At 39.9% G+C, this 25,946-nt stretch overlaps 3 protein-coding genes and 1 long non-coding RNA gene across 6 annotated transcripts in view; 2 read left to right on the top strand and 2 right to left on the bottom strand.

Moving 5' to 3' along the window:
- The first annotated feature begins 1,503 nt into the window (after positions 1-1,503).
- Positions 1,504-16,047, top strand: stk17b (serine/threonine kinase 17b (apoptosis-inducing)). Of its 2 annotated transcripts, none has more exons than XM_061053934.1 (7): positions 1,504-2,084; positions 6,217-6,429; positions 8,325-8,463; positions 9,439-9,565; positions 10,320-10,368; positions 10,746-10,925; positions 11,991-16,047. In XM_061053934.1, exons 1-7 carry the CDS (start codon positions 1,963-1,965, stop codon positions 12,226-12,228), a joined length of 1,068 nt encoding a protein of 355 aa, XP_060909917.1. In that variant the 5' UTR covers positions 1,504-1,962; the 3' UTR covers positions 12,229-16,047. The 2 variants fall into 2 exon arrangements, with proteins under 2 accessions (XP_060909917.1, XP_060909916.1); XM_061053933.1 differs by lacking the exon at positions 1,504-2,084 and adding an exon at positions 4,085-4,290.
- On the bottom strand, positions 10,111-10,822 carry LOC132987112 (uncharacterized). Its single transcript, XR_009675578.1, has 2 exons — positions 10,688-10,822; positions 10,111-10,614 (listed from the first exon to the last, which is right to left on the bottom strand). It is a non-coding gene; the product is annotated as an uncharacterized LOC132987112 (long non-coding RNA).
- c13h2orf69 (chromosome 13 C2orf69 homolog) lies at positions 15,858-24,575 on the bottom strand. The gene is made up of 3 exons (XM_061053938.1): positions 24,285-24,575; positions 20,968-21,206; positions 15,858-19,717 (listed from the first exon to the last, which is right to left on the bottom strand). Exons 1-3 carry the CDS (start codon positions 24,573-24,575, stop codon positions 19,240-19,242), a joined length of 1,008 nt encoding a protein of 335 aa, XP_060909921.1. The 3' UTR covers positions 15,858-19,239.
- Positions 24,481-25,946, top strand: part of ftcdnl1 (formiminotransferase cyclodeaminase N-terminal like 1) — a 10,258-nt gene continuing 8,792 nt past the window's right edge. The window contains exon 1 of one of the 2 annotated variants that reach the window (XM_061053937.1): positions 24,481-24,620. The gene's annotated coding sequence lies outside the window, so the exon portion shown is untranslated. Of the gene's footprint in view, positions 24,621-25,506; positions 25,903-25,946 lie in introns of those variants that run through there. The other variant, XM_061053936.1, reaches the window with a different exon arrangement.

Below are 25,946 nucleotides of genomic sequence, written 5' to 3'. Positions count from 1 at the left end.
TGTACCATGTGTGAGGTCCTGTTTGTCTCTTTGTATATAAATGTATATGTATGTCTGTCCTCTTGTGTGTGTATAAATATATATTTTGCACCGAATGTACCAAAGGTTTGGGGCTTGCAAAGTCAACCATTAGGCCTGCTCTCTCTTTCAGTCTAACACTCACATCCCACTTGTGGCTTCTGCCAAACCCTTACAGAGATCACCTCATGTTGGCTTGAAGGGCAGATTTGTGGCATGGGCAGCAACGCTTCACATTAGGATATAGCTCATTTACTCGGTCAGTTTGATGTTTTCTGCAGCAGAAGACTGGTACATTAAGATTGACTACTTGCTCTTCATCTGAATGAAGACAGCCGTACATCTCGTCTTTCTTAGTTCATTTCTGACAGGACCCGGCTCCAGTTTTCAGAATTCCACTCTATGCAAAGCTCCTGTATGTGTGTCTCCATCTCACCCCGATGATTGTAATAAAAGAGAAAATATGGCAAATTTTGATTAACGATACATGAGCCTTATTTGTCTTTTGCGGGAGTTTAGTCTGGAATCATTGAGGAACTATTCATCCATTTTAATTGGAAATAGACAGTTGTGACAGTTTGCTAACTTAATACTGTATTACATTACATTTATGGAGTATATTTTTACAGGTTACACACCCTTTTATTTATTCATTCATATATATCACAGTTGCAAATTACAATTGTTGGAATCAAATTTGCATTCCTCAGCAGAAAGAAGACTTTACTTAAAAGAAATCAGAAAGGCATTTACAAGAAATACATTAAAAATGTAGGAAAAAATAATCAGAATCAGTTGTATTGACCAGGTATGCTCACAGACACAAAGAATTTGACTTTAGTGAACTGTGCTCTCTATGTACAAAAGTACAACATTAAATATCAACAATAAACACAAAACAAGCAAAGACTATTGTGTACAAGACTAAATGAGACAATAATGCATTGGTGAGTAGTGAAAAAAATGCTGAAATAAACACAATAGAATATGTTATTATGTATCAGATAGGCTAATATACATTAGGTAGAGAGTTTTTACAGAATTAACATTAAGCAGTGTGCATAGATGGATATCTGATTAGTGGGATAACAATAGTATTTACATGGTTAAGTTAGTGACCATGAAATTGGTTTAAATAATAATAAAATATACATAAATCTAAGGCAAAGCATCTTAACATTCCTCACACATCAATTTTAAGTTTATGTAAAAAAAAAAAAAAATCTGATTAGACTCATCATTAGACTCCAACTTAGACCTCAGTCAGGCAGAGCACTCGTGTGAACAAGTGGAAATATCAGCTATACATTCATATAAACATAAAGTAGGCTTTTCCACTCAAAACATATATAAATATAATGTATTTGCATATCAATCAAAGTGTAAAAGGATAACACACCTGTTAAAATTGTATTGTTTCAAATTTATTCAACCTCTCACGGCCCTCCCTTTTTTCAAACACACCCGTAGTGCGCATGCGCAAGACAGTGACGTGTCCAGAAAGTGTCAAACAGAAGGATGTAAAAATGATCGAAAACTACCTAGACAAAGTTACAGAGATATTTCTTAGTCGCCCGAAGCTGCAGTTTGGATAATTTCTCCACTGGGATACCCGTTAGGTTTAGTTTTTTTTTAGGACTAACAACTCGTCTTTGTCTGAGCAACGGAAAATCGGTTTAACTCACTTTTGTACCCGCGTCATTGACCGTCGAGCTAACTTAGTTAGCGACGCTTGTGCTAACCAGAGCTGAGTGCGGAGACTTCAGAAATGATAACCGGCTCTCACTAACATGTAGCTCATGTCAACCTGGAAGCCTTAATCTTAGTTAGACCATTAGGTTAGTTTTCTTTTCCTCTCATCTCTTATTAACTTAAGTAGCTTTTCCGCCCGGTCTCCAGCCGGGTAGCTGGCAGCAGGAGGACAGATACCCAAAGGAGAGGACGATGTCTCGGCGGCGGCTGGACAGTCGTAGCGGGCTGTCTGCGGGACTCCTCGGAGAAACACAGACCCCAATCAGCACCGACCCGCTCGAAAGTGTCTATGAAATCACCGGAGAGCTCGGAAGGTGAGTCAAAACAGAAAGGACCCTTGGAAATAATGCCTCTTAAATGACAGCAAAGAACATTTGTTATGTCCTTATTGTGTGTATCTTGAAAGACTAAGCACTTTAATAACACATATTATACAGTAGGCTGTATGTTACTGAGCTTCACAGCTTGGATAAAAGCCTGAAGCCTTTATAGATGTCTAAACTTGACTGAAAGGTGATGGCAGAAACTCAGCTATACGGAAGAGGATTGGGGCCACGAAGAAGAAATAAATCATGATGGGTGGAAAAAAAACGTCATGATGCACTTCAAGAAAAATGTCAAGAATATAGTCAAAGTTTCGAGAAAAGTAGAGATGTTGTTTAATTAAGTCGATATTTTACAGATAGAGTTGAAACAACTTCGAGAATAAAGATTATATGTCAGGAATTAAGTTGAAATGTTGCGAACGAAGGGGAAATTTTGAGATCAAAAATTGAAATGTCAGGAATTAACTTAAAAAGTACAATATCTCGAAATGTTGACATTGACATTTCAGCTTTTTTTTTTCTTGGACTGCAAAATGAAAAAAAAAAAATCTTCCACTTTTCTTTATTTATTTCTCATGACTGGCCCTCATCGTCTTCTGTACAACTGAAGTAAAAACTTACAAATGTAGTATTTTGCCTCAAAACTTTACTTATTATCCCTTAGTTTAAAACTAGGTGCTAGGAACCAAAGTAAAAACACAGGGATAAGTGGGGTAAAGTGTGTTTTTGTGCCATCAATTTAATGTTTTATTTTGTAAAAAGTTTCAGCATTGTCCAGTTTTCTCTTTTTTATTTCCCTCTTTAGTCATTGTAAGAAAATGTGTGTATTTCTTTAGTTTCAAGTTAATAATTTCCCAGGATATCATGTATAGAGCGAGCATTACACAAAATTAAACATTGAAATGAATCTTGATTGTTTATTGGAAGTCCAACTGGTAGAAAAACAGGAAAGTAAAGAAAGTTCTGCATTAGGAGGATGTTTGCTCTAATGGCTCATAACCACAGTAAAGACCATAATTAACAATTGCATAAAGCCTGGCAACGATCCAGACTGAGAGTACTTAGGAAAGACTTATCAATGCAACAGCATTCTTTTATTATCATAATCATTCAATAATAGTTAATTATGCAATAACGTTTCTTAAACACTCGTACCAGTAAGATACTCAGTAAAACTATATAATCAAACTAGACTGTGTGACGACACTTAGTTACATTTTAACTACAGATTTGAGCAGGAGAGTGATAATGCAAAACATGCTACACATCATGTTTAGACAATTAAAAACAGTCAGAAGATTATCCCTTTTATTGTCAAGGATTTACATGTTATCTCTATTTTAAATTCAACAAACATATGACACCGTTCAACATTAGCAACAGAAACAGGGGAAAGAACACACAAAACCAAACACATACAAAACTTAAATATGCCCCAGACAAACATTAATCACTTTATAAATAACAAGGATGCATCAATTTAAGCAGCAGATATCATCCCTGATGGCAGACATCTGCACATCAGGAAATAATGTGGCATGAACTGCTGTCAGTTATCGATGTTTATCTGTTGTGTCGTATCAATTTAATGCTGGACTCTAAAACACCTACCTGCTGATTCAGAGAAGAGGTTTTTTTATTGTGCATTAGAAGTCACCTGTTGGACAAACTCTGCTCTCTTTTCATGCTTAAACATGAGAGAAGATGTTGGCATTGTGGGAATCTTACACCAAAAGAAGTCATGAAAGGAAACCTGGCCTTAATCTGGCCAGTTTCACTGACTTATTTAAGTGTGTATGACCTGATGATTCTGTATTTTTACTCAGGAAAAGCTCAAACAAGTATTTAAAAAAGGTTAACTACATTGTGGACTCTGGACTAAAAGCTTTACTGTAATTACACAAGGCTCACAGTACCAGCAGACCTGACATGATCGTGCTACAGTAGACCTTTGTCATGTGTCTGACTCTGTTTGGAGCCATGGCAACAGCTGATGGTCGATGATGATCCTATCGTACGATTTCTGTGGTGTGTTTGAAGTGATGTGTCATGACACAGTGTTTACTGTATCGTTCTGTACTCAGCACAGGGGGAAGGAAACCAGCACATGTGGAAATGTGACTTTAGAAAGAAGAAATGTCACATACCACTTCTATTCACTTCTGTGTGACTGGTCAAAACAGGAAGCTTTGAGGTGCAATATTTTCAAGAACATGAGAAGGCTAATTGTACTTCTGATTTTGACCTTTAAAGGAATTTGTAGTAATCCCCACAGTTTTGGTCTTATATTAAAAAGAAAATACCTTTAACTAAGGGAAACTGATGTATCACTGTGGCTCATGATTTGTTTAGTTTGTAACTTAAGTCTTTTTTTGTTAATCAGTCTTTCAGTTGTTTTTCTTGAATCAGACAATCATTTACAGGTATAATCGTTTTCATTATCAAAGGTGTTATTTAGAGTTGTAATACATTAAAATCCTCTCACTGTACTCTTATTGTTTTGTATTACTAGTACATGTGTTTGAACGGATTGTAACACATTACTTTAGTAAATGAGACCTGGTCTTCTCTGATGTCTCTGACAGCCTGTGCACGACGTTAAGCTCAACTCTTGTGCAACAGTTTTAACTTTAGCTTAGTAATAGGGCCCGACCGATATGGGATTTTTAGGGCCGATATCGATACCGATATTTGGGAGAGAAAAAATCAGATACTGATATATCGGCTATCTTTCTTAGATCTATGTAATGTGTAGAGATAGAAAGATATATATTTTCACATTTACTGCGTTGATCTCTCAAATGCAGATATAACAAACACTTGTGGAAGAGATAAATAACGCTCAAAAGTACAACTGCAATAACAAGATGCTGACTCCAGCTCACTTAGTGGTGAGTGCTGTCATTAATGAAAACATGTTCTGTATGTTCTTTTATCTGTTTCTTAAGAAAACGTATTGGCTTACATCTTCAGATGTCAGGTTTTGTCTATACGTCCGTTGTCCTGCTCCTTGGTAGCCAGAAATTCATCAACGGGACAGTGGGCGCCTTTTATTCATAAAGATGAGTTCCCTTGTCAAGAGGAGTATACCGGTAATTCAGCTCATAAAACCAGTTGAACTATGTCCGTTGACTTCATCAGGGTTATCCCAGCACAGGCTTGGAAAGTACATTGTTTTATACAAACAGTTATGTAGGGTGTAACCGAACAACTATTGGAATACCAAATTGCCTAAGTGTTACTTTGAAGACTGTATAATTAAGAAAGTCCATTAGGTGTAACAACACCACTATCTGGACTCTTGAATCACTCATTTAGTGTGATAACGAGCCGGTACTTATTTTGTACTGCCAGATATACTAATGGGGAGCACAAGCTTTTAAGATGGCAGAAATCTCAGCTATCAGCAATCTCACTGTGCCTTCAACTTTTGAAATGTTCATCACAAACTATATTTAATATCCCAAATGCAAAGCCTGCATGAACACATGACTTGTAACAATATCAGCGGGCGCTGCAAATGAGTAGAATAGTTTCATACTATTGTTCCATTCTCTAAGAGAAATCCTTCAGGGACTGTAACCTTCACATTCATGGCACTCTTATTTTAGTAATGGCTTATTTTAGGATCTTTTTTTTTTATGTTGCAGGCAGCTATTGCCGGGTTGTGTGGAGACATGTTTCCTATAACGGCCTTAACTATCAGCTGAATGCCAAACTGAAAGTTAATCATAACGTGATGATGTTTTACTTGCTAATCTGCTGGTGATTTTGCACTGGTGTATCTAAGGAAAGAACTACAGAGAAAAAATAATATAATTGGTCATGAAGAACATAAAACAGAAAACATTTGGTATTTCTCCTATGTTAGATCGTTAAATTAATATCCATCATCCAAATCCAGCGTTAGAGAGCCATTTGTTTAACACAACGATCAACATAATGCAACATCATTGACACCAAGCTATGTCAGAATGAGCTGTTGTACATAACACACAGATGCTGTATTTGTATACAACCATTGTACCGATGCTGCATACATCTACAGATTAGGAACATATTAAAGAAACATGTAAAAAGATGTTGCTGTCACCTTAATCGTGCACGTTCTGCTCCACAGAGGGAAGTTTGCCGTGGTCAAGCGCTGTGTGGAGAAGGCCACGGGGAAGGTGTTTGCTGCCAAGTTCCTGCGGAAGAGGAGGCGAGGCCGTGACTGTCGGGCAGAAGTCATTCATGAGATGGCCATCCTGGAGACGGCCCGTAACAACGCCCGAGTGGTCAACCTGCACGGTGCTTATGAGACGGATCATGACATCGTCTTAGTGCTGGAATAGTGAGTGAGAGCATTTATTTCTATCTGTCTATACAGTACATCATCATTGGGGCGGATGTAGCTCAGTTGGTAGAGTTGTTGCCTCTCAACCGGAGGGTCAAGGGTTCGATCCCCAGCTGGGCAAGACACTTAGCCCTGAATTGTAAAAGCGCTTTGAGTAGTCGGAAGACTAGAAAAGCGTTATATAAGCTCAAGTCCATTTACCAAATGGATCAAGTCTTGACCTCTCCAACACTGCTGAACACCGACAAACAAGCAAAATATACAACTAGCAGCATGATGTTGGGAATTCCCTTTTGGTAAATCATAAATGGACTTGAGCTTTTCTAGTCTTCTGACTACTCAAAGGATTTTACACCGCAAGTCACACCTATACATTCACACAGATGGTAGAGGCTGCTGTGCAAAGTGACCATCAGAAGTAACTAATTCCAGACACATCGGACATGTAGCTGCAGGAGCTGGGGATCGAACCCCTGACCTTCTGTTTAAGAGACAAATGACTCTACCAACTGAGCCACAGCCGCCCTTTTGAACCCTGTTAAAAAGGAGAGCATAGCAGCTTTGGCCTTGTTCGTTTTGAAGCAAAATCCTTTTCTTCACATCATCCCTCCAATGTCCACTGATGACATCATTATGTTTCTCAGTTGTAAAATGTGGTGAAACTGCCTGAGTGGCAGGAGGTGTCCACAATCTCGCTACAAAACAAAGTTGTTTCCTTGATCTGGTTTAAACTAATCTTAATTAAAAAAAAACAAAAAAAAACCTGTCATAGTCTTATGGTTGTAGATTAAAAAGGATGTGAATTATTGAATGAACTCTGAGAAATTTAGTCACAATATTTCTATTGCAGATAATGTGCTTATATAGCAAAAAATCTGATGAAGTAACAATTTTAATAATTGTACTTTCTTAGTTTATGACACTATTGCACCTTAATCATTTATATTTTATCAACTCAAGAAGCTTTTAGCTGAGATTGCAAAGATTCTTGGGAAATGAAGCATTCGAACATTACAGTAAGTGAAAACCACTTTAAGCACGAGTGGAGTATATGTAATAGAGTATAAAGGGTTAAAGGCCAAAGTCCTGTTTTCCAATCTTAAGAGCTGGAACATTTGGAACTTTTTATGTAACACGCGTTCTTCCCTAAACATTTATCAGGATTAGTCTGAGGACTTTAAACGCCCATTTCAGCTAAATAATAAAATCTTTAGCTAGAAATCCAGCTCTGAATGACCTCAACAGAAATCTTCTTAGTCTTTCTTTGAATATGATGTTTTCAAATCAACTCTCCGTCTTTGTCTGGCTTATCATAAATATAGTTTCTCTTTACCATCCAAACAGATACTAGATGTGAGACATAGATCAAGAAAGGAAAACTCTGTTGCTATCCTCAAGTGACTTGCAGTGATTTTCTAACCACACCTTTTATACTTCTGTAGACACTTTAATCCTTTCTTTGGAGCAAAGACGGCTTTAACAATTCACTTTGTTGATCTAAGACTCCCTCGACTATTACAGAACTACCCCATTAGGAAGTTGAATAACCTGAAATGTAATAAACTCAGCTGAACTTACTGCCCTGGGCACAGCGCTAAGCTTTTGCGTCTTTGTGTCAACTTTGGCTAACACAGTCTTAACTGTGAGTAAGCAGGGAGGAGGCTTCTTTCTTGCTCAGTGACGGTTTGCTGAGACATGTCGGCATGAAGTCAGTGACCCTCTGGCTGTGGGTTGGCCAATCAGGACACATGTCAATTCATGCACATAGGTCTGTTTCTCATCACTTAGTCATTGTCCAAACATTTATAAGATGCTCACTTATACATGTGCATCTATGTATTAACAGTGTGTGTTTGTGTTTGCGTGTTTGTGTGTGTTTTCTCGTTGTTCAGTGCTGCAGGTGGAGAGATATTTGACCACTGTGTTTCTGACGAGCTGCTGCCGGAGGCCCAGATCACCCGACTAATCAGACAAACACTGGAGGGAGTCCACTACCTCCACCAGAGCAACCTGGTGCACTTAGACCTGAAGGTCTGCACATACACACACACACACACAAACACAAAAGACATGCATGAATGTAGCTGGAGACAAGGGACGCTATTTTTACATGTTCTCTCCCTTCACCACCAACTTCCCCCTTAAGTGCTCGGTTGTGTATTCTCTTTTTTTAGAGCAGTTGTGCACTCCAAACCCCAGTTTCCTGTTTTTATGACACAGTTAGACCCAGAACCAGGATTATAGGAGGTAACTGAACCGTTTACCCAGGACAAAGTGGGAAAGCTCAACATCACATGCTATGTCTACACATTTTGCTACATTTCTGCTTAGCATACACACTACCCTGACGTATCAGAGCCCCTGAAATTGAGATACCTGGAAATGCTGCTTACCCCATGTTGGTTCAAAAACTCAAAGATTATGTTTTCATGTGTACATGCAATAACAGATCATCTGGAAAGACATTGTTTTTGTTTTTAAAGCCTTTAAACATAAAAGTGAGCAATGGAGGTAGCCTTGGAAAGCTCAACAGATCAGTCTAAAATGAGTATCTCTACTCTTCTCTGTTAACCTCGACATCAGACTGTAAGATGAAGGTTTAAATATCTTGCCTTCTTTTCATGATGACTCTGTAAATACTGGTTTGGCTCTGACTGTCTTTTTTGAACCTTTTGTATAAAAGTCACTAAAGCCCTGAATTAATTGATGCAAACAAAACCAGCACATTCTGTATGTTCTGCACTGTTCTCCTAAAGAATGATGCTATCATTTAATAATGGGGCTGTTTGCACAGTGTTATATGGTCGATATATTTTCAGCACTTGAACAAATCATAGAAAGGTAAACACCTGTCCACTCCAGTGCAAACATGTTATTGGGAAAGTGTTCAAAGAGAACTGGAGAAACTGAGAAAAACAATTATATAATTCGTTTTGAGCCCAGGTTCAAAGTATATCTTATCTTTCCAGTCCTTCTGCTCTTCATGAAGCTCTCTCTGTGTTTCAGCCGCAGAATATTCTCCTGACCAGCCTGTCCCCTCCAGGAGACATAAAGATCGTAGACTTTGGCCTGTCACGCAGACTGGGCGTGGTCGGAGAGCTCCGAGAGATTCTTGGCACGCCTGAGTATGTGGGTAAGGTGATGTGCATGAAACACGCTTTGATACTCAAAAAACGTCAGACAGGATGTCAGCAGGAGAACCACATCAAAGTTTGTACCAGTCAGAAAAATCCTCCAGAAGCTGTAATACTCATGAAATGCCTTTGAAGTTTTCAGAGAAAAACTCCCTCCGATTATCTGTTAATAAGACATCCTTAACATAATAGGCTGTTATCATTAGCATGCATTTCCCTACATACATAAAAGAAGCCGTTCCTGACCCTGAAATAACACAGATCTTGTGAAACATCACCCTGTCTCTCCTCTCTGTGTAACATTTACTTTCCCTGCACCTCCTTAAGCTACATTTAGTTTTTTGAATCAATGAGAGAGTAACTAAACACAATACTCCACAATAAGAGAGAGAGAACAGAAATGCATATACATTCAGAAGTGATGAAATAAAACAACGTGAGGTCAGGCTGACCCCTAAAAACGGATACTTCTGATCATTAGCTGAGAAGACGGGGTAGACTGCTGTAATCTTAAACATAGTAAAGTCAAACTGACCAGTCAGTGTTCATTGCTCACAAGAAAGCTGTATTATCCGCAGTGGTCTTCTAAACAACTGTGGCATGACTTAAAAAAAGAGAAAATGACTGGAAATGTGAGATCACTAAACAACAGTTGGATCTTACATTTGGCTGCGTCTCTAATCTAATTCAGCCAAACATGTAAGTATTTTTAAAAAGGAAGTATTGAATCACAACTTTTGTTTCTTCTTTCAGCTCCAGAGATCCTAAATTATGAGCCAATCACAACAGCGACTGACCTATGGTGAGTTAACTTTTACATAACCAGCTTCACTCTGGAGCATGTTCAGGGGTCTTCGTAGATCATTCTGTCTTTTGTGTTTGTGTCTGAAACACAGAGCCAATAGACAATCACACATGTTTATTTGTAAATGACAGTGGAGGTGATCCCTTGTTGTGTAAAGCCACAAACCACAGAGTAGCTCTGCAGAGGCTAATAGTTGTTTACAGTTTGAGTTGGTTTTTTTCTTGGTCACTGGTTGCAAGGATTCTGAAAATAGAAGGTGTGGTTATTTAATAGAATAATTTAGTTTCTAATTCCCCTTGTGAAACCTCAAACACACCTCTGGTAATCCTGTGTTTCTCTGCATGTTGTGACTCTTCCATGTGTTTGTTTCTCAGGAGTGTGGGTGTCATAGCCTACATGCTGGTGACGGGTGAGTCTCCATTCGCTGGGGATGACAAGCAGGAGACGTATCTGAACGTGTCCCAGGTCAGTGTGGACTACGGCTGCGAGGCCCTCTCCAGGGTGTCCGAGCTGGCCGTGGACTTCATCCGTAAGCTGCTGGTCAAATCCCCAGAGTGAGTAAGCACGACAGACAGCCCCAGAATAGAAACACAGGCAGATGATTTATTTTGAATGAGATCAAAATGGAATGTTTGCACAGAGCTGTGAACAAAAGGACGAGAGATTCTTCTCCACAAGATAACCCGAACATCACGTCATGTTTTATTTTGGATCAGTTCTGCCCGACGTGAGGAATTCACTCAGATCAGCCTGCAGCCCTAAACATACCGCACAAACACATCTCTTAATACGTCTATATCTGAAAAGATTCATATTAGCAAGTATACCACCTCAGTCTTAGTCCACTCCTCTGTTCTGTCCCTTGTTTTCAAACAGTTTATTTAAAGTGGTTTTACACACATTATAAAACTGAAGCTGACAAGACGTAATAAACCGAGTAAAAAGGAAAATAAGTAACAGTAATGAAGCAATATGAAAACATTTACAAGAAACTTCTACACGCTTTTGGGCTTTTTGGGCCTTTAATGGAGAGGTAGGATAGTGGATAGAGACGGAAATCAGAGAGAGAGTGGGGAATGACATGCGGGAAAGGAGACACAGGACGGATTCGAACCCGGGCCGCCCGCCTGGAGGACCACAGTCTCCATACATGGGGCGTGCGCACTAACCACTGCTCCACCAGCGCCTCACTGAAACAAACTTTTGTGTAACATTTTGATGAAATAAGGATTCATAACGAGCTGGAATTATTTGAATCTATTGATTATCAATGAGACGGTTGATCAGCTGCTGTTTGTTGTGTTTTTGTGATACTGCATTCATCTCTGAAATGTTTACCTGAATGTAAAAAAAAAAAGTTTTACTCAGATCGTGTGCATACCGTCAATTGTTCCTAAAATAAGTTTTTGTTTTCTTACACTGTCATAACTCATAGAAAACTAAAAATGTTTTGAGTTTCTGACTGAAGAAGGGTATATATTTAAAAGCTATATAGACTTTAAGAACGTATGACCATTCTTTAATCAGTAATGAAACCAATGATAAGTTAAAAGCCTTGATGCCCACAGGCTGCGGGGTAAGACGATCTAAAGCGATCTGTCTTTGTGTTTTGATGACAGGGACCGGCCCAGCGCTGCAGAGTGTATGAGCCACCCCTGGCTGTGGCAGCAGCAGTTCTGCCTGAGCCCCGAGCCCGCCACCACCCGGTCTGTCAGGGAGAGAAGCTGTGGCACAAAGTGGGGCGCCCCGCCCGAAGACCCTGAAGACAAGGAGAACTTCCTGGAGTCGCCCCACTCTCACGCAAAAAGGTTCCGCTCGGATGAGGAGACGCCCGCCGCTGGAGACGGTGACTTTTGAACCATTCCTGTAACGATGGGGTGAGGGGAGCACCTCTCCCGACTGAGCTTTTAAATAGTTTTAAACTTCCAGAATACCAGCTGCCCAACACTCAGAAGTACTTACTTATTTACCTTACCCCAACATCGTCCACTCAGACCAAAGATAACCAGATAAATATTGAGATCTATCGCTGTTAATGTGTGTAAAAATTGTACAGCACATCTCAGCTAATGCAGCGTGTGTAACTTTAAGTATTTAATACCTTTCATTGTTTCATTCTCTGGTATTTTTCTTTGTTTAGTCGTACTGATGAAGGCTTGTGTTGAGTAATTCTAGGGAAATCTATGCAATACTTCTCTTGTGCGTTTTAAATGTTTTCTCTGTTTTCTTTTCTAACTTCTTAGCACTCTGCCTTAAAGTCGCAGGTGAAGTGTTCTCAGTCAGCAGCACGGCTCGCTGCGTAACTGCTGCACCTGTTCTTCAGCAGAAATAAGATACGCAGACTTTTATCACCGAGGAGGGAATTCTTTTTCACAGTCATAAGTTCGACTTCTATATAAGAGATAAGTGCCACTGCGATGAGGAAGTGTGATAGTGTGCTCATTTACATGTTAGAATGTATGTTAGAGAATAAGGGACGGTACATGCTGCTGTCTCCTCACACCTCTGTATCTGAACTACCTGAAACATTGCTGAAATTCATGTCGAAAAGAAGCCAGCAGAGGGGCTGAATAACACAAGAATATAACATTCCTTTTATGTTTGCATTCCCTCAAAGTCTTTCATATTCTCCATGTCTGCAGCAGCATGAGGAGTTTAACCTGAGCTCAGCATGAAAATCACTTCAAGAACTCCTAGCAGAGCTTCCTACTGAACAGCTGTGCCTTCCACATTTGGAAGAACGTTTGTATTCAGGTTATTAAACATGTTCTTGAGTAATGTGATGAATTCCTTATTTTCAATTCCAGGCCTTACGTTTTTACAGATGTTGGCCTCAGAATAACTCGTATGTGCAAAGTGTCTTCAGAGTGACCACACTCCATTGACAAAAGCGGTCATTTCTACCATGAGGAACACAGGAGTTTATATTCTACCTATTATCATATCTATTTGAATATCTTATGATGACACAAAAATCCCCTCACTGACCTCATCAGCTGAGTACTTTGTGATCCTGTGATCTGCAAAGTTAAAGGACTGTTTCTGTCAGTGGAGACTGGTGACTTTAGGAGAGCAAGGGGGTTTCTTGTAAAAATGGTGTTGTTCCCCCACCCTGAATGAGCTTGGTATTAGTCAACTACTGGAGTCATTTCCATTTTTGTACCTATAAGTCATTAAGACCCTAAAAGATGAGTAAGGGGCCTAGGTTTGAAAATACCAGAATAACCCTTTAACTGAGAGGTTTTTTCCTGAGCATGGTATTCATGGCATTCCAGTTTATCCCTCCATAGTGTGATAGAAACTTAAAACTGTAATGTCTCAACAAACCTGTGACTCATGCAGTCTTTCACATGCCACACCCGCATGTACTCAAAGGATTTCCTCACAGAGCTCTAAGTTCCCCTTTGTCAGCGGTCAGCAGTGAAACACAACTCTAGCACTTACTTCACGTATAGAGCTGATAAGCAAACACACGAGCTATTTATGAAAGTCTGTTAGTTTGTGAGTCCCTGAGAGGTTCTCTGTGTTGTTCAGTCCCTCACCAAAGCCATGCAGAGTGCGCTCATGAAACCGCTGCTCTGTTCTCCCGGGCTCAGGCTGCCTGAAGTTTCGTACTCCTGTCGACCTCTCCTCAGGGCGTGCTGCTTCTCTCTCTCTCTCTCTCTCTCTCTCTGCTCACTGTGTTCTGTATTCTTATAGGCCTGTTATTATTTATGTGCTGGACTTATACTTTATATTTGTATATATATTATGCTCTCGTGTCTTATGAGGAAGTGTTGAGATCATGGTGGGAGAATGAGGATGATCATGCTGTTATTTAAAAACAAGAAAACTACCGGGGTTGTAGTGAATTCAGTAATCATTAAAAAAAACTGTTAAGAATTGGAAGGTGAAAGCAACGCTTAGATTGAAGGTGGTACTGGGAGGTGAAGAAAATGTGGAAATGGATGAGGAGTCAGATGGTTTGAATAAAGGAAGGAGGAGGAAGATTAAAACCCGATGAAGGAATTAGGATGTGTTCAAAGGAAGTATTGAGAGGAATAGTTCAACATTTTTTACAAATAAAATAATAAATATTTCTTAAAAATGTCAAACTAATCCTTTGAAAGGGGATTCCGTATTTCTTTTAGACTGGGTCCAATTTGTTTTGACATATTTTGGGGTCTAAAGGCATATAGGTACAAAAATTGTCTCATTGTTCCAGGAGGTTTCTTCAGGCAGAAGCCGTGACACAGACGATAACGTCTTTAATATAAACCTGGGAGAAGAATTAAACCAATCCAATTATTAAACTAAAGGGCACGTTTCTTTCACAGATGGGTTAAGATTTCCTTTTTCAGTGAGTGTCAGTAGTCATTTAGACCCCCAAATATTTATAAAAATGGATCCTGCTGTCAAAATACTGGAATTCCTCTTTAAGTTGTTGTTGGTTGTAAAGATATGTTGGTATGAAAAGGCTTTCAGGCTGATGAGGAAGTAGGAAGGGTGCAGTTTAAGAAAGAGATGAAGCGTGACCGGATCAGTGTATAATGTGAAATATGAGGTGCTAATCAGTCTTTTGTTGTCGTAAAAAAAAAAAAAAAAAACACCTCACCTCTACTAAAAAGCAGCGCTAACATCTCTGATTGCTCTTAATCTCCAGTGAAACATTCCTCTCTCTGCTCCGAGGTGCCAAGCACAATGAGACCACATTGTGTGTTTTTGTTTGTTGTTGTCACCAGCTGGTACAACGGCCTTTGTGTGGGGGAGATGGGCGTCTCCAGCCACGGCCATGCTCTCACCCGTATGCTGTCATCCTTCAAAACTGGAACACCACACTGTAAAAAAAAAAAAAAAAAAGATCTCCGAGGATCTCATAGGGCCTGTAGTAAGAATGTTTTCTAGGCTGGCTCCAGAGTGTAATTTATCTCTTCAGCTACTGTGTAAGAAAATAAGCTTGAAACTTATTTCATCTCATTTATTTTCAGTTGGTCTCTTGTATTGAAATGATCTAAGTCCAGACTGTAATAGTGCAGCTTGATACAGGAAGTGCACATTTCTCAAGCTCCTTATTAACACATTGTGTTTCCTGTTGCTGCATCGCCTGCAAAAACAAGATGTCAGAGTTGACAGTCACTTCACCTCAATAGAAGACGGACTTGTTTTGCAGTGCAGTGATGTCAGGGATCTCACTTTGCAGGATGACGAAATGCACCAAGGATTGGGGACAAAGTGCTGGCATTGTCCACCTCTGTCACTTGAACATGACTTATGCTGTGGTGTCAATTTTGTTATTTTGTTCAGCTATTGTACTGTTATTTTCAGCAGCTAGTCACTCGGTGACCTCTCTGTGCGTGTGCACGTGTTCAGTTGCTCTTTGTCTGACACTCGGGCGACCATCCTCTAGAAGTGAAGCAGCAGCTAACATTCCTGTCTGTTCTCTGTGACCACAGCGAGACTGAAGGAAACTGTAGATCAGAGTCGAATCAGACACAAGCACAAGCAAATAAATGTTCAAGAGATGTTTGTTTATTTTGCATTTTATATATTTTTTTTAATGTATGAGCATTCTGATTGCATCTGAAATGACTTAAAAAGACTTAATTTGTAGAATTGTATTCTGATCAACTGCAGGCTAATATATAAGCATCACAAAGCAAACTGAAAAAGCTCATTAAAGGTTGTAGAAATATCTCATTGAGTGTTTCATGTCCTTTTGTTCTTCTACATTTTCTACTTTCTCCACACTGCTGCTTAATTCTACTCATTTTAAACCTGCACTCTCCTCTTTTTTCTCCACATATTTTGGGGTGTAATAACTACAATGACTAATAGATAAAATGAATAATAAATACACATGTCTTAGGCTAGTCACAACAACACTTCAAAGCCGCCAAACTTCATTGACAAAGTCATTTCTCCCTGCAGGCCACAGACCTCGCTGCCGCAATTGCTTATTTTGTCGTACTGTTTTTGGGTTTGTCAGTTTGTGTATTTTGTCAGCTTTGAATAAACCAAATACAACAAAGCCACACAAACTAACCAATTGAGGCAGCAGTACACCGGCAACTTGTGTGTCCTGCAGGGTAGATGACTGTTTTTGTCAATGAGATTTATTGCTGCGATAGTTAGAGTATTTTTACAGCTGTTTCTATTTTTTAAAACAAATCAGAATTTAACCTCTGAAGGGATTGAAACAACAATATGAGCCTGTCAGTGGTAAAAAAAAAAAAAACAACAAACAAGCACATTTAGAGTACACCAGGATCATGTTCGAGGCTATTACAGAAGTTTAGTGGCTACATGCTGAACTTTTTCTACCCCCAAAATGAGTACCAGAAGCCCTCCTTTCACAGATAGATTTCTCTGTCCTCTCCTGTAAAGATTAAATCGTCTTGATGACAATGTTAACAAAATGAAAAGTAGATGATTTAAAGTATGATGTCGTGGAGCTGTCCTTGCAGAACACATTCAAAATGGATGTTCATGTTATCCGTACTCCTCTCAGACCTTCAGGGTTTTTGAAACGGCACACAGCAGGTCGTAAACACAATGGAATGATAAGAAGTTACATTCAGCAAAACTGCGTCCGTCATCATCGCCATAGTGCAAAGAAGCTCTGAAAGATTACATACAGATCATGGAGTGATCAAGTCGTTCAACACAGGCTGCCACGTCGACACAAAAACAGCAAGGATGCATTCACAAATATATCATAAGTTTAAACAGTCAATAGGCTGAATCCCACCGTGATTCTGACAACATGAGGAAAACAGATCATGAAAAAAAGACATTTTCTTAATACAATCAGGCAGCGTCTGTCATTTAAGAACAGTCATGGAAATGTGTCTGAAAGTTACAATTTCTCAAGAAAATAAGTTGAAGTGTTCAAACACTAAAGTTACTTACCATGCTTAGGGGTGAATGAAAAGCTGATATTTAATTTAAAAAAAAAATTATTTTCTGATCTAAAGTGTGTGTGTTGGTGAAAGAAATAAAATGTTTAAAAAGTTCATTTTGTTTGAAAAAAAAAAAAAAGCGATCAACACAAAAATCCCCACAGCTCAGCTTCATAAAAATGCGATACAATCAAAAGCTTCTTCTGTTAATTCATTGATTAGTTCTCAACTATTAAATGATTCTCCAACTGTCTTGATAAACAGTTATCCTTTTTTTTAAACGTTTACCCAGACTGTCAGGTAATAAATATATACATGTTTTCAGTTTGTTTCCCGGACAGTTGAATAATTATCTTTGCGTCATGGACAAACCAAAACATTTTGAGGCTTCATGTCTGTCAGGAAACGATGATAAATATTATTTTTCTGACATCATTAAATAAAAATCTGAAGGAATAATTTGAGAAATGATGGACTGATTCAAATCCAAAAGAAGTGCCAGATGTAGTTTTTGTGTCGTCTACTTCTTTTCCAGAGTGCAGCTGTGCAACATTTGAATAAGAAACGTTTGTGAGACGGTATACTTTAGGATCAAACTGAAGGAAATACATGTTCTACTTCTGATCCCGTATCTGGTGAAAGAAACGAGCCACAACATTTTAGTACAATCAAGAATCTCTTCTGAGGAACGAGGGAGGAAGTTCAGACATTCTGCTGTCTTAAAGTAGCTCCACACAGGTGCAGGTTTGAGGAGAAGTTTAAAATCACAGACGAGTTAAATTAACATAAATCAACATGCTTCACTTTATCTGAAAACGTTAATGAAGTCTCTCAGAGGTACGATCGACCTGAAACAACATGAAGTCTACACAAGTCTGAATCAGAAGGAAAGAAAAAGGTCGACGTTTTCATATCTGCATATTCTTATCAGAGCCGACAGACCCAATCCCAAAGTCCCCCCCCCTTTTGGTCCTACCCCGAATTTAGGAGCGTCCTGTACTGCGTCGATCATTTGTTAGAACACTGTTTACGCTTTATTCATGCAACACGAGATATCAGTTTCTGAAAAAGCTCGATGACCAATTTGTGAATAATCATTACAATTACATATTCCAAATTTTAATTTCTGATTTGATTCTGTACAAAAATACGGGTTTTTCACCGCAATGGTAGCTATGTGTCATTTTAAAATAACCTCAAGTTTGCAAGGGAAATTTTGTCTACGGCTTTGGAGTGGGGTTGTGATGATACCAGAATGATTAACTTTAATATGATTCTAGTAAAAATCAAACTGTATCAATCCCTGTCTCGATACCATGGCAACAGAAATACAAGTCCTAGACACCAAACTGTGGGTCATCTCTTGTTTTCAATCATCAAAAATTGTGAGCAAACTTTTACATATTGTCTTAATTGCACAAAAATGTAGGCAATGTCGAAATGTTGTCAATGTATTTATGCAATATAGAAAGTGAGCAGAAGTTAGCTTGTGCTTTTTAGGAGGTCATTCCTCTCCTACGCGCCTCTCTTATGAAATATATCTCGTTTTTATTTTTAAGCTTTAGCACATTGTGACACTATCATTCACTAAAATAACGGAGAGCATCGTTTTTAAACCAGCGGTACTGAGAGGTCTCGACGTAACAAACATTTTGACCAGAGCATTTTGGAGTGTGTTTGAGGGTTTGATGACAACACCTGTTCCCAAATGAAAAGGTGCGTCCTAACAACAGGAGCACTCTAAGCCGCGGGGTAGGTGAAGTTTGGGGGGGGGATCAGGATGCAGCACGTTAACAGGGAATCTTTGAAGCTGGGATCAAGTGCATGTAGTCTAAGAGCGTACAACGAGCCAGCGTCCGTCAAACTCTGAGCCCTTAAATCCCAGAGAAACGAGGTACGAGCAGCGAATAAGACACTCTGTCATCATCTAAAGCGGTCACAGAAGTTCAGCTAATCGCTCAGTATCGTGCTGTTTTTATGTAAGCAGAGCTCAGAACTCCTGGATGACCCTGAAGTGGTTCTCGATGGAGGGGGGCTCGTTCTCAAAGTGCAGCTTCTTACCGGGACAGGCCCCGAACTCCTCCAGGGTTTTAATGAAGAGTGTGTGCTCGCGGCCCACCCAGGCCCTCATCGGGTCACACACCTCGTACGGTGTCACATGGGCGTGGATCGACACGCCGCAGGACGCCAGTTCCTTCAGAACCTGCTTGTCAGTCACCCAGGTCTCGCTGCCCCCCGGGTGCCCCCCGTCCAGCCAGAACATGTCTGTGATCTGTTTGATAAAGTGGGACAACTGGGGGTCCGCTCTGGCCCCAGGCAGCTCGTACACCATCTGGTTCAGGACCACGCAGCCTTTGCTGAAGCCCACCAGGATGAGGGAGAAGCCTGAGGGGATGCTGTCGGCGCCTCCTTGTGGCTGCAGGGGATGTGGAAGGTCAGCTCGCTCCATGCCGTGGCTCAGCAGGTCCCTGAAGGGCAAGAAATGACGGTCAGACTGAGAGAAGACAACTCTCACTCCTACACATTTTACTGGATTTCATGTGTGTAACCATGTTGGTATTATTATCTTATACTTTTGGTCTTTCTTTTGCATTTACTGTTTTGACATTTTATTGTTAAATAACTTGTTAAACATTTGTTAATAATGGAAAAAAGTGGAAATGTTTGAAAAGAGGTGAGAAAGAAACCGGTTCTAAAAGGCGCCTGAGGCAGAGCTCGGTTTCTGTAATTATTTCACAGCCTGTCTTGCTGAGGATACGGAGAGCACATACACACTCTTCAGGAGCAGTTCTCGACTACAACATGAATAAAAGACGTCTGAAAGGCGGTGGTATCAGAAGAAGAAGATATTGTATTGAAGATCATAAGGAAGCTGTAATCATTAGCCCTATTCAGACGGACGTTTCAAGCCGCAATATTTACACCCCTGTGATGTTTCGCCTTCAATCTGAATGCCGTGGGGGGGATGAAGTGATCCCCTCTCAGTACTATCAGCGGGGGAGCACAGCGTTGTGTGTGTGCATGTCTGACTGTGTGTATATGTGTTGCTCCCGCTGTGGCGAGCTTTCCCAACAAGGAAGCACAATATGAGTTCAGACTGGGACACTAATATGACGCCGTCGTGGAATCTAAATGAATGTGCAAAGACGTGATGACTGCTGAGCTTAGTTTACGGCACCTTTGGGAAAAAAAATCAGTCTGAAAAGGGTTAATATTAAAGTGTTATTATCTATTGATGTGTATGTACAAGATGTAAGGGTGACTTATTTGAGATGAATCACCAGACTCTTAAGTTCCTTTATCCCTTCTTGAGCCCCTTGTTTTGGTTCACTCTCAGATGCAGCATGAAGCAGTTTTCAGCAAAATTTCTCCAATTAAAAAAAAGGGTTAACTTCCAGATCGACAAAATAGCTGCAAAGTAGCCCGATATTATATATTATATACTCCTATATTATGTATTTCCCTCAGAAGTTGCCTGAGGTGTCGTCATCAGGTGATCACAACAGCATCTCTAAATGAAAGATAAGATTGCTCCGTCTATTGGATGTGTAAATAGTACAAGATGAACTTACAACATCAGCTTAAACATGTCAATGTGTCTGCCTCACCCCAAGATTTCTAACACTTTACTGTGAAAAAGTAAAGTTAATAAATCATCAATTAAATGAGCTTCATATTGGACTAAACTCATCAAAGAAGAAAGAGCAAAAAAAAAAACCTGAGGTGGAGAAACGCTCCAAAGTCAGTGGAGTAAGCCGAGTGCTCCGGTGCTCCGAACATGTTGCTCTCCACAAAGTTGTGGTAGCAGCTGAACTTGTGGAGGTACATGTTGGAGGCTCTGACCATCCAAACATGGCGGTCAGGGAAGCGTCGGCCCAACGTGAGAGCGACCTGCTCCAGACTCCAGCGGAGCCACTGAGATCCCTCCGGCTGCAGAGCCATGTCCTCCTCAAAGTTCTGCACACACACACACACACACACAAATCTTTTAAATCTGCTGCAAACAACTGGAACAAAAAAAGAAGGCGCTTGCTCATCATCACCCTACATCTGTCTCTGTCTTAGAACAAACAGCTGCATACATCCTTATATCCAAAGTTTGCATAAAAATGATCTTTTAGTCACTATGCTCGTGACAAAATGTTTTTCAATGGACTGAAAATATGAAGTTCATTCGTGTGCTAACATTTAAAGCATCAAGATATACATTAAGTCATTTTTAGAGTCAGAAGTAAGAATATTGGAGCCACAGATAAGGCTGTGAGGAGCGATGAGTTTGAAATATGACTGAAGAGTAGTGGTGTGAAAAACAGACCAAATTGCTAAACGTTTAGATGTTGGGCCGTTTAGAAGTCACACCTCTACTGAAGTGCTGTACTTTTTTAAAGATCTTTGTTACTTTTCAATATTATGGGGGCGGCAATAGCTCAGTCCGTAGGGACTTGGGTTGGAAACCGGAGGGTCACCGGCTCAAGTCCCGGAGTGAACCAAGATATGGAAGTTGGATTGGTAGCTGGAGAGGTGCCAGGGCACTTCTAGAGTACTGCTGAGGTGCCCTTGAGCAAGGCACCAAACCCCAACAGCTCTGGTGCGCTCCCTGCGTTGCAGCCCCACTCTGACATCTCTCTACTAATACATGTGTGTAATTTGGGCCTGCTGTATTGTAGCATGTCTCTCAATAACCAGTGTAAACCAGAATTTACCCTCTAGGATTAATAAAGTATATATAATTTAAAAAATTGGTCACATTCAAACTGGATTTTAATTCAACTGAGAAGTAGGCTACCTTTTCCTCAGGTTGAAACGACCCAGAAATAGTTCAGTCTGTGAAGTGTTTAACATTGCTGATATATCAACAGAAACCTAAATCTTTCCTTTGCCCATCAAAGAGAAAATAAATATTCCTGTGTGAAGGTGGAGTGTGTTTGTTTGCAGCACTTCACATGTTACTTATGAGCTGATAGTAACACAGAGCCGGTGCAGACTGTAATGATATCAATATGATAAGATTGTATCTTCGAGGTGTTCTCGTATCTTAAGGCAGACCGTCGCTCGCTGACTCGTCTCGAGGGGCTGTGTTGCTTCATGAAATGTAAAAACCTGAGATCATATTTTCACAGTTTTCAAAGTTTGTCTGCATGAAATAAACAGTCGCACAACCAGCAATAGATACTTCTATCCAGTCTGACTTCTTTTTGCCTCTATTTGAGTCGCCCCCTGCTGGCAATTAGAAAGAATGCACTTCTAGTAAAACAAAGAGGTTATGTCTACTTCTTGTATTCAGTCTACAGCTTTAGCATAAACGTCTCCAGCTGAGAGAGAGGAGAGGCTGCCCAGGCAGTGTTAGCGTGCATTTAAACACTTTAAGACGTACAAAAAAAATAAAATAAAAAAATCACACCCATCCGTCCATCTTTGACACAATGAATTAGTTCCATCAGCAGCATCTTCTCAGTGTGCTGTCAGGCTGTGTGGTCTTCAACACAATGACCTCATTCACTTTATTTACATGGAGACATCAGTGTGACAGCCTCCTTTGCATACGAACGACTGCTGGAAAACACCAGCAGCCTGTGGGAATATTAACACTTGCTTGGAAAGTTGCCTAATGAATTGCAGACAAGGACAATGAGGAGATGGATCGGACATAGAAACAGTTTAATAAATGAGGTCAGTTAGAAGGCTAAACAAATGGGCGATGTTTAATCTCCTTTTACTCCGACGTATTATTTTTTTTTTATACTTGATTAGTAGGTGTCCCTTACGCGTACTTAAAAAAAAAAAGCCTCTGAGAAAGCTTTGCATAATCTGTCAGCATAATCTGCAGCAATTAAAGAGAGACACTTCCACAGATTGTGTTTGGAGGAGTTTACTCTGAACAGAAGTGCACTCGTTAACCTTCAAAAGCTCCGTACTGTTCCTCTTAGGACACGCAGTAAGGACACAATGTACCACTTTACCCAGAGACAGTAACATTTGTGTTGATTTTTGTCTTCTTTAAAACATCACATGTCAGTGAAAGGAACATCCTCGTGTTTAATATGCACATCAGTAATTATGTTTTAAGGCAAACTGCCATGATGCCATGGGCAGCGATGGGGAATTGGCTTTATTTGCTCATATGTAAATGTCACTATGTGGGTTAAGAAGTGCCAGACTTTAATATAAAATGTAGCACGTCTAAGGCTTCAGTGAGCTGATAACCTTTCCTGGCACCCATGTGGTGTCACGTGCTGTTTATAACCTTTCAAAACGTTTTACATTTGCAGAAAACATGAACGTTGCCCTCGATGTGATTCATGTGAGTTAGCCATGTGGTTGCACATTAAACATAAAGTGACACACATTTTATAGACCCTAAAGCCACGAGCACCTGACCAGGTCAACGTGGAGAGACTCTCTTAAGAGACAGAACCTCATTGTCTATCTCTGTAAGTCAAGTAATGGTTTGTTGACGTTAGACAACAAATACAGTTCAGTAGGGTGATCTAATGACAAGCTTTTTAACATTTAATCAGAAGCATTATTATCAATGGCCTGCTGCTATACAAATAAAGATTGGTTGACTATTTGATAGTTGGACTTCTGCAGATATTGATACATGTCCATTTAGGGCTTCCCTGCATTTGCACTAAAACAGATACTCAATCAAAGCTTTCTCCACTGATTTAATGTTGAATGGGTTTGCAACACCAAACTGACCTGTGAACATCAAACTGACCTGTCAACATCAAACTGACCTGTCAACATCAAACTGAATAGTCTCAGGTGTTTGGGGATGAAGTAATCATAATGTGTGAGCTCCAACAAGCAGCTGTCTCATTCTGTGATTAAGGTTTTAAAGTGTTAATGACTGGAATTACATCAACAACAAAAAACACTTAATCATTCAGTATCTTGACACCTCGATAAATAAGACAACTCCCAGATCTTAACCCCCCCCCCCCCCCCCCCCCACACACACACACACACACACACACACACACACACACACACACACAAATCACACTGTTCAACCCCCTCAATCACACTGACCTGAATGTCACCATGAAAAAACACCACATGCTTGTTGTTGCTCCTCTCCTCTGCAGTGGGACTGTCTGTTTCAGGCCGGAGGAGGAGCAGGTCGTTCATCCGGCTCGGCTGGTGTCCCGGCACCGCCAGCAGCTTCTGGAGCCTCTGCTGCGGGCTCCCGGTGCGTGCATCCGGGGTGACTGATGCATGCAGCCCCCGGGGCTCGGAGGATGCCGTCGCTGCCACAGAGGTCATCGTTTTGGCCACAGTTAAGAGAGTGAAGCCCACAGCGACAGCTCGGGCACGTAGCATGGACTTTAAATAAGAAAACGAGAAGGCCTTTTTCTTTTAAACGCAGTTAAGTTCGTTCATACTTCTGCTGTCAACTAGCTAGCCACTGTCTCTCTGCTAGCTTCACAGCGTTTTGCTATCAGCAGCTAATAGATTACTAGAGGAGCCTGTAGGTGGCTTTAAAGCCGAAATACTTAACATTGGTCATTGTGTGCTTTCCGTCGCTAGTCACACATTTCAGCAGCGTCAATAAAAACTCTACAATTCTAATTAAATTCGGGCATTTCTCTTTATGGTCACGAAGAGGCGCTGTTTAACAAAATCTGCCAACCGAGCGATTCATCTGCGCATGTCTGTTTCTCTCTTTCATCATGCTGTACCCTGATATCTACTTCCGTTTTTGATATTTCTTTAAAACCTAAAAAAGAACATAGAGCAAAAATAAAATGAATAAAGCATGAAAAGACATTTAGAAATGTCTGTATTCTTTAAAAAAAATATATATAATAAAAATAAAAGGTGAAAATGATAAACAGGTGTGCACTCTTTGGCCAAATTAAACCGGAAACGGCAGGAAATAAATATTTAATAATATCAGTACAGTACTAATATAATTTCTAATTGAATCTTAATAACTTTCAGTCCCTTCAATCATAAATCACATTAAACTGGTAGGTCCCAGTTAGGACGAATTTTCATGAAATTCATTCTTTCATTTCGGTTTTAATTTAGCTTGATTTTCCTATCAAAATCTCATACATTCATCAATTAATAGAATATGTCGTTTCATTGTATGCATCATCCATAAAGAAATATCCTGCTGACATTCTCCCATGTCTCCCCCAAGAGTTTTTAAGTAAATAAACACGCACTATACGCAAAGTACATAATTGTTGATGCTGGGGGGTTTAAATGAAAGACAGCTGATAACTTGGAAACAGGAAGTGAACCCTCTCACTGAATTCTTTCATCTTTAGCAACACATGCTAAAGTTCGGAAGCATTTTGGTGATTCGTGTGTGTGTAGCGGTGTGTAGTGACAGAAGTTGCACTTTGTATAAGCTGGTAAATGTGTAGGTGGTACTGAAACATCATTGAGTATAACGCAAGTATGCCACACTTCAAAGTGAAGTTACAAAGCTACATGTGTTTGATTTGCATGCCACTCATGAAGGTAGATTGGACTTTGTACATGTTCTGTAACTCTACAGACTATCAGCACTGATAAGCAGCAGCACTCAGTTGAATAATTTCCCACAAGCTGCACTGGGCGATTTATAAACTATTAAACTGTTCAATTATTAAAACGTCAGATGCACGAAATATAAAAGGAGACTGCATTTCCCAAGGTAACCAAACTTTATGATTAATTTCGTATTTCTTTGAGATACTG

Source organism: Labrus mixtus, chromosome 13, assembly GCF_963584025.1.
Source record: "Labrus mixtus chromosome 13, fLabMix1.1, whole genome shotgun sequence".
NCBI lineage: Eukaryota > Metazoa > Chordata > Actinopteri > Labriformes > Labridae > Labrus > Labrus mixtus.
This window is presented reverse-complemented; position numbering and strand designations above follow the sequence as displayed.

Coding starts and splice junctions, on each gene's coding strand:
- stk17b (XM_061053933.1), top strand. CDS start 4,097: ATGATGATCCTATCGTACGATTTCTGTGGTGTGTTTGAAGTGATGTGT. Junction 8,464..9,438: donor TGGTGCACTTAGACCTGAAG/GTCTGCACATAC, acceptor TCTGTGTTTCAG/CCGCAGAATATTCTCCTGAC. Junction 10,369..10,745: donor ACAACAGCGACTGACCTATG/GTGAGTTAACTT, acceptor TTTGTTTCTCAG/GAGTGTGGGTGTCATAGCCT.
- c13h2orf69 (XM_061053938.1), bottom strand. CDS start 24,575: ATGCTACGTGCCCGAGCTGTCGCTGTGGGCTTCACTCTCTTAACTGTG. Junction 21,207..24,284: donor TTTTTCATGGTGACATTCAG/GTCAGTGTGATT, acceptor GTGTGTGTGCAG/AACTTTGAGGAGGACATGGC. Junction 19,718..20,967: donor GGAGCGTTTCTCCACCTCAG/GTTTTTTTTTTT, acceptor CTTGCCCTTCAG/GGACCTGCTGAGCCACGGCA.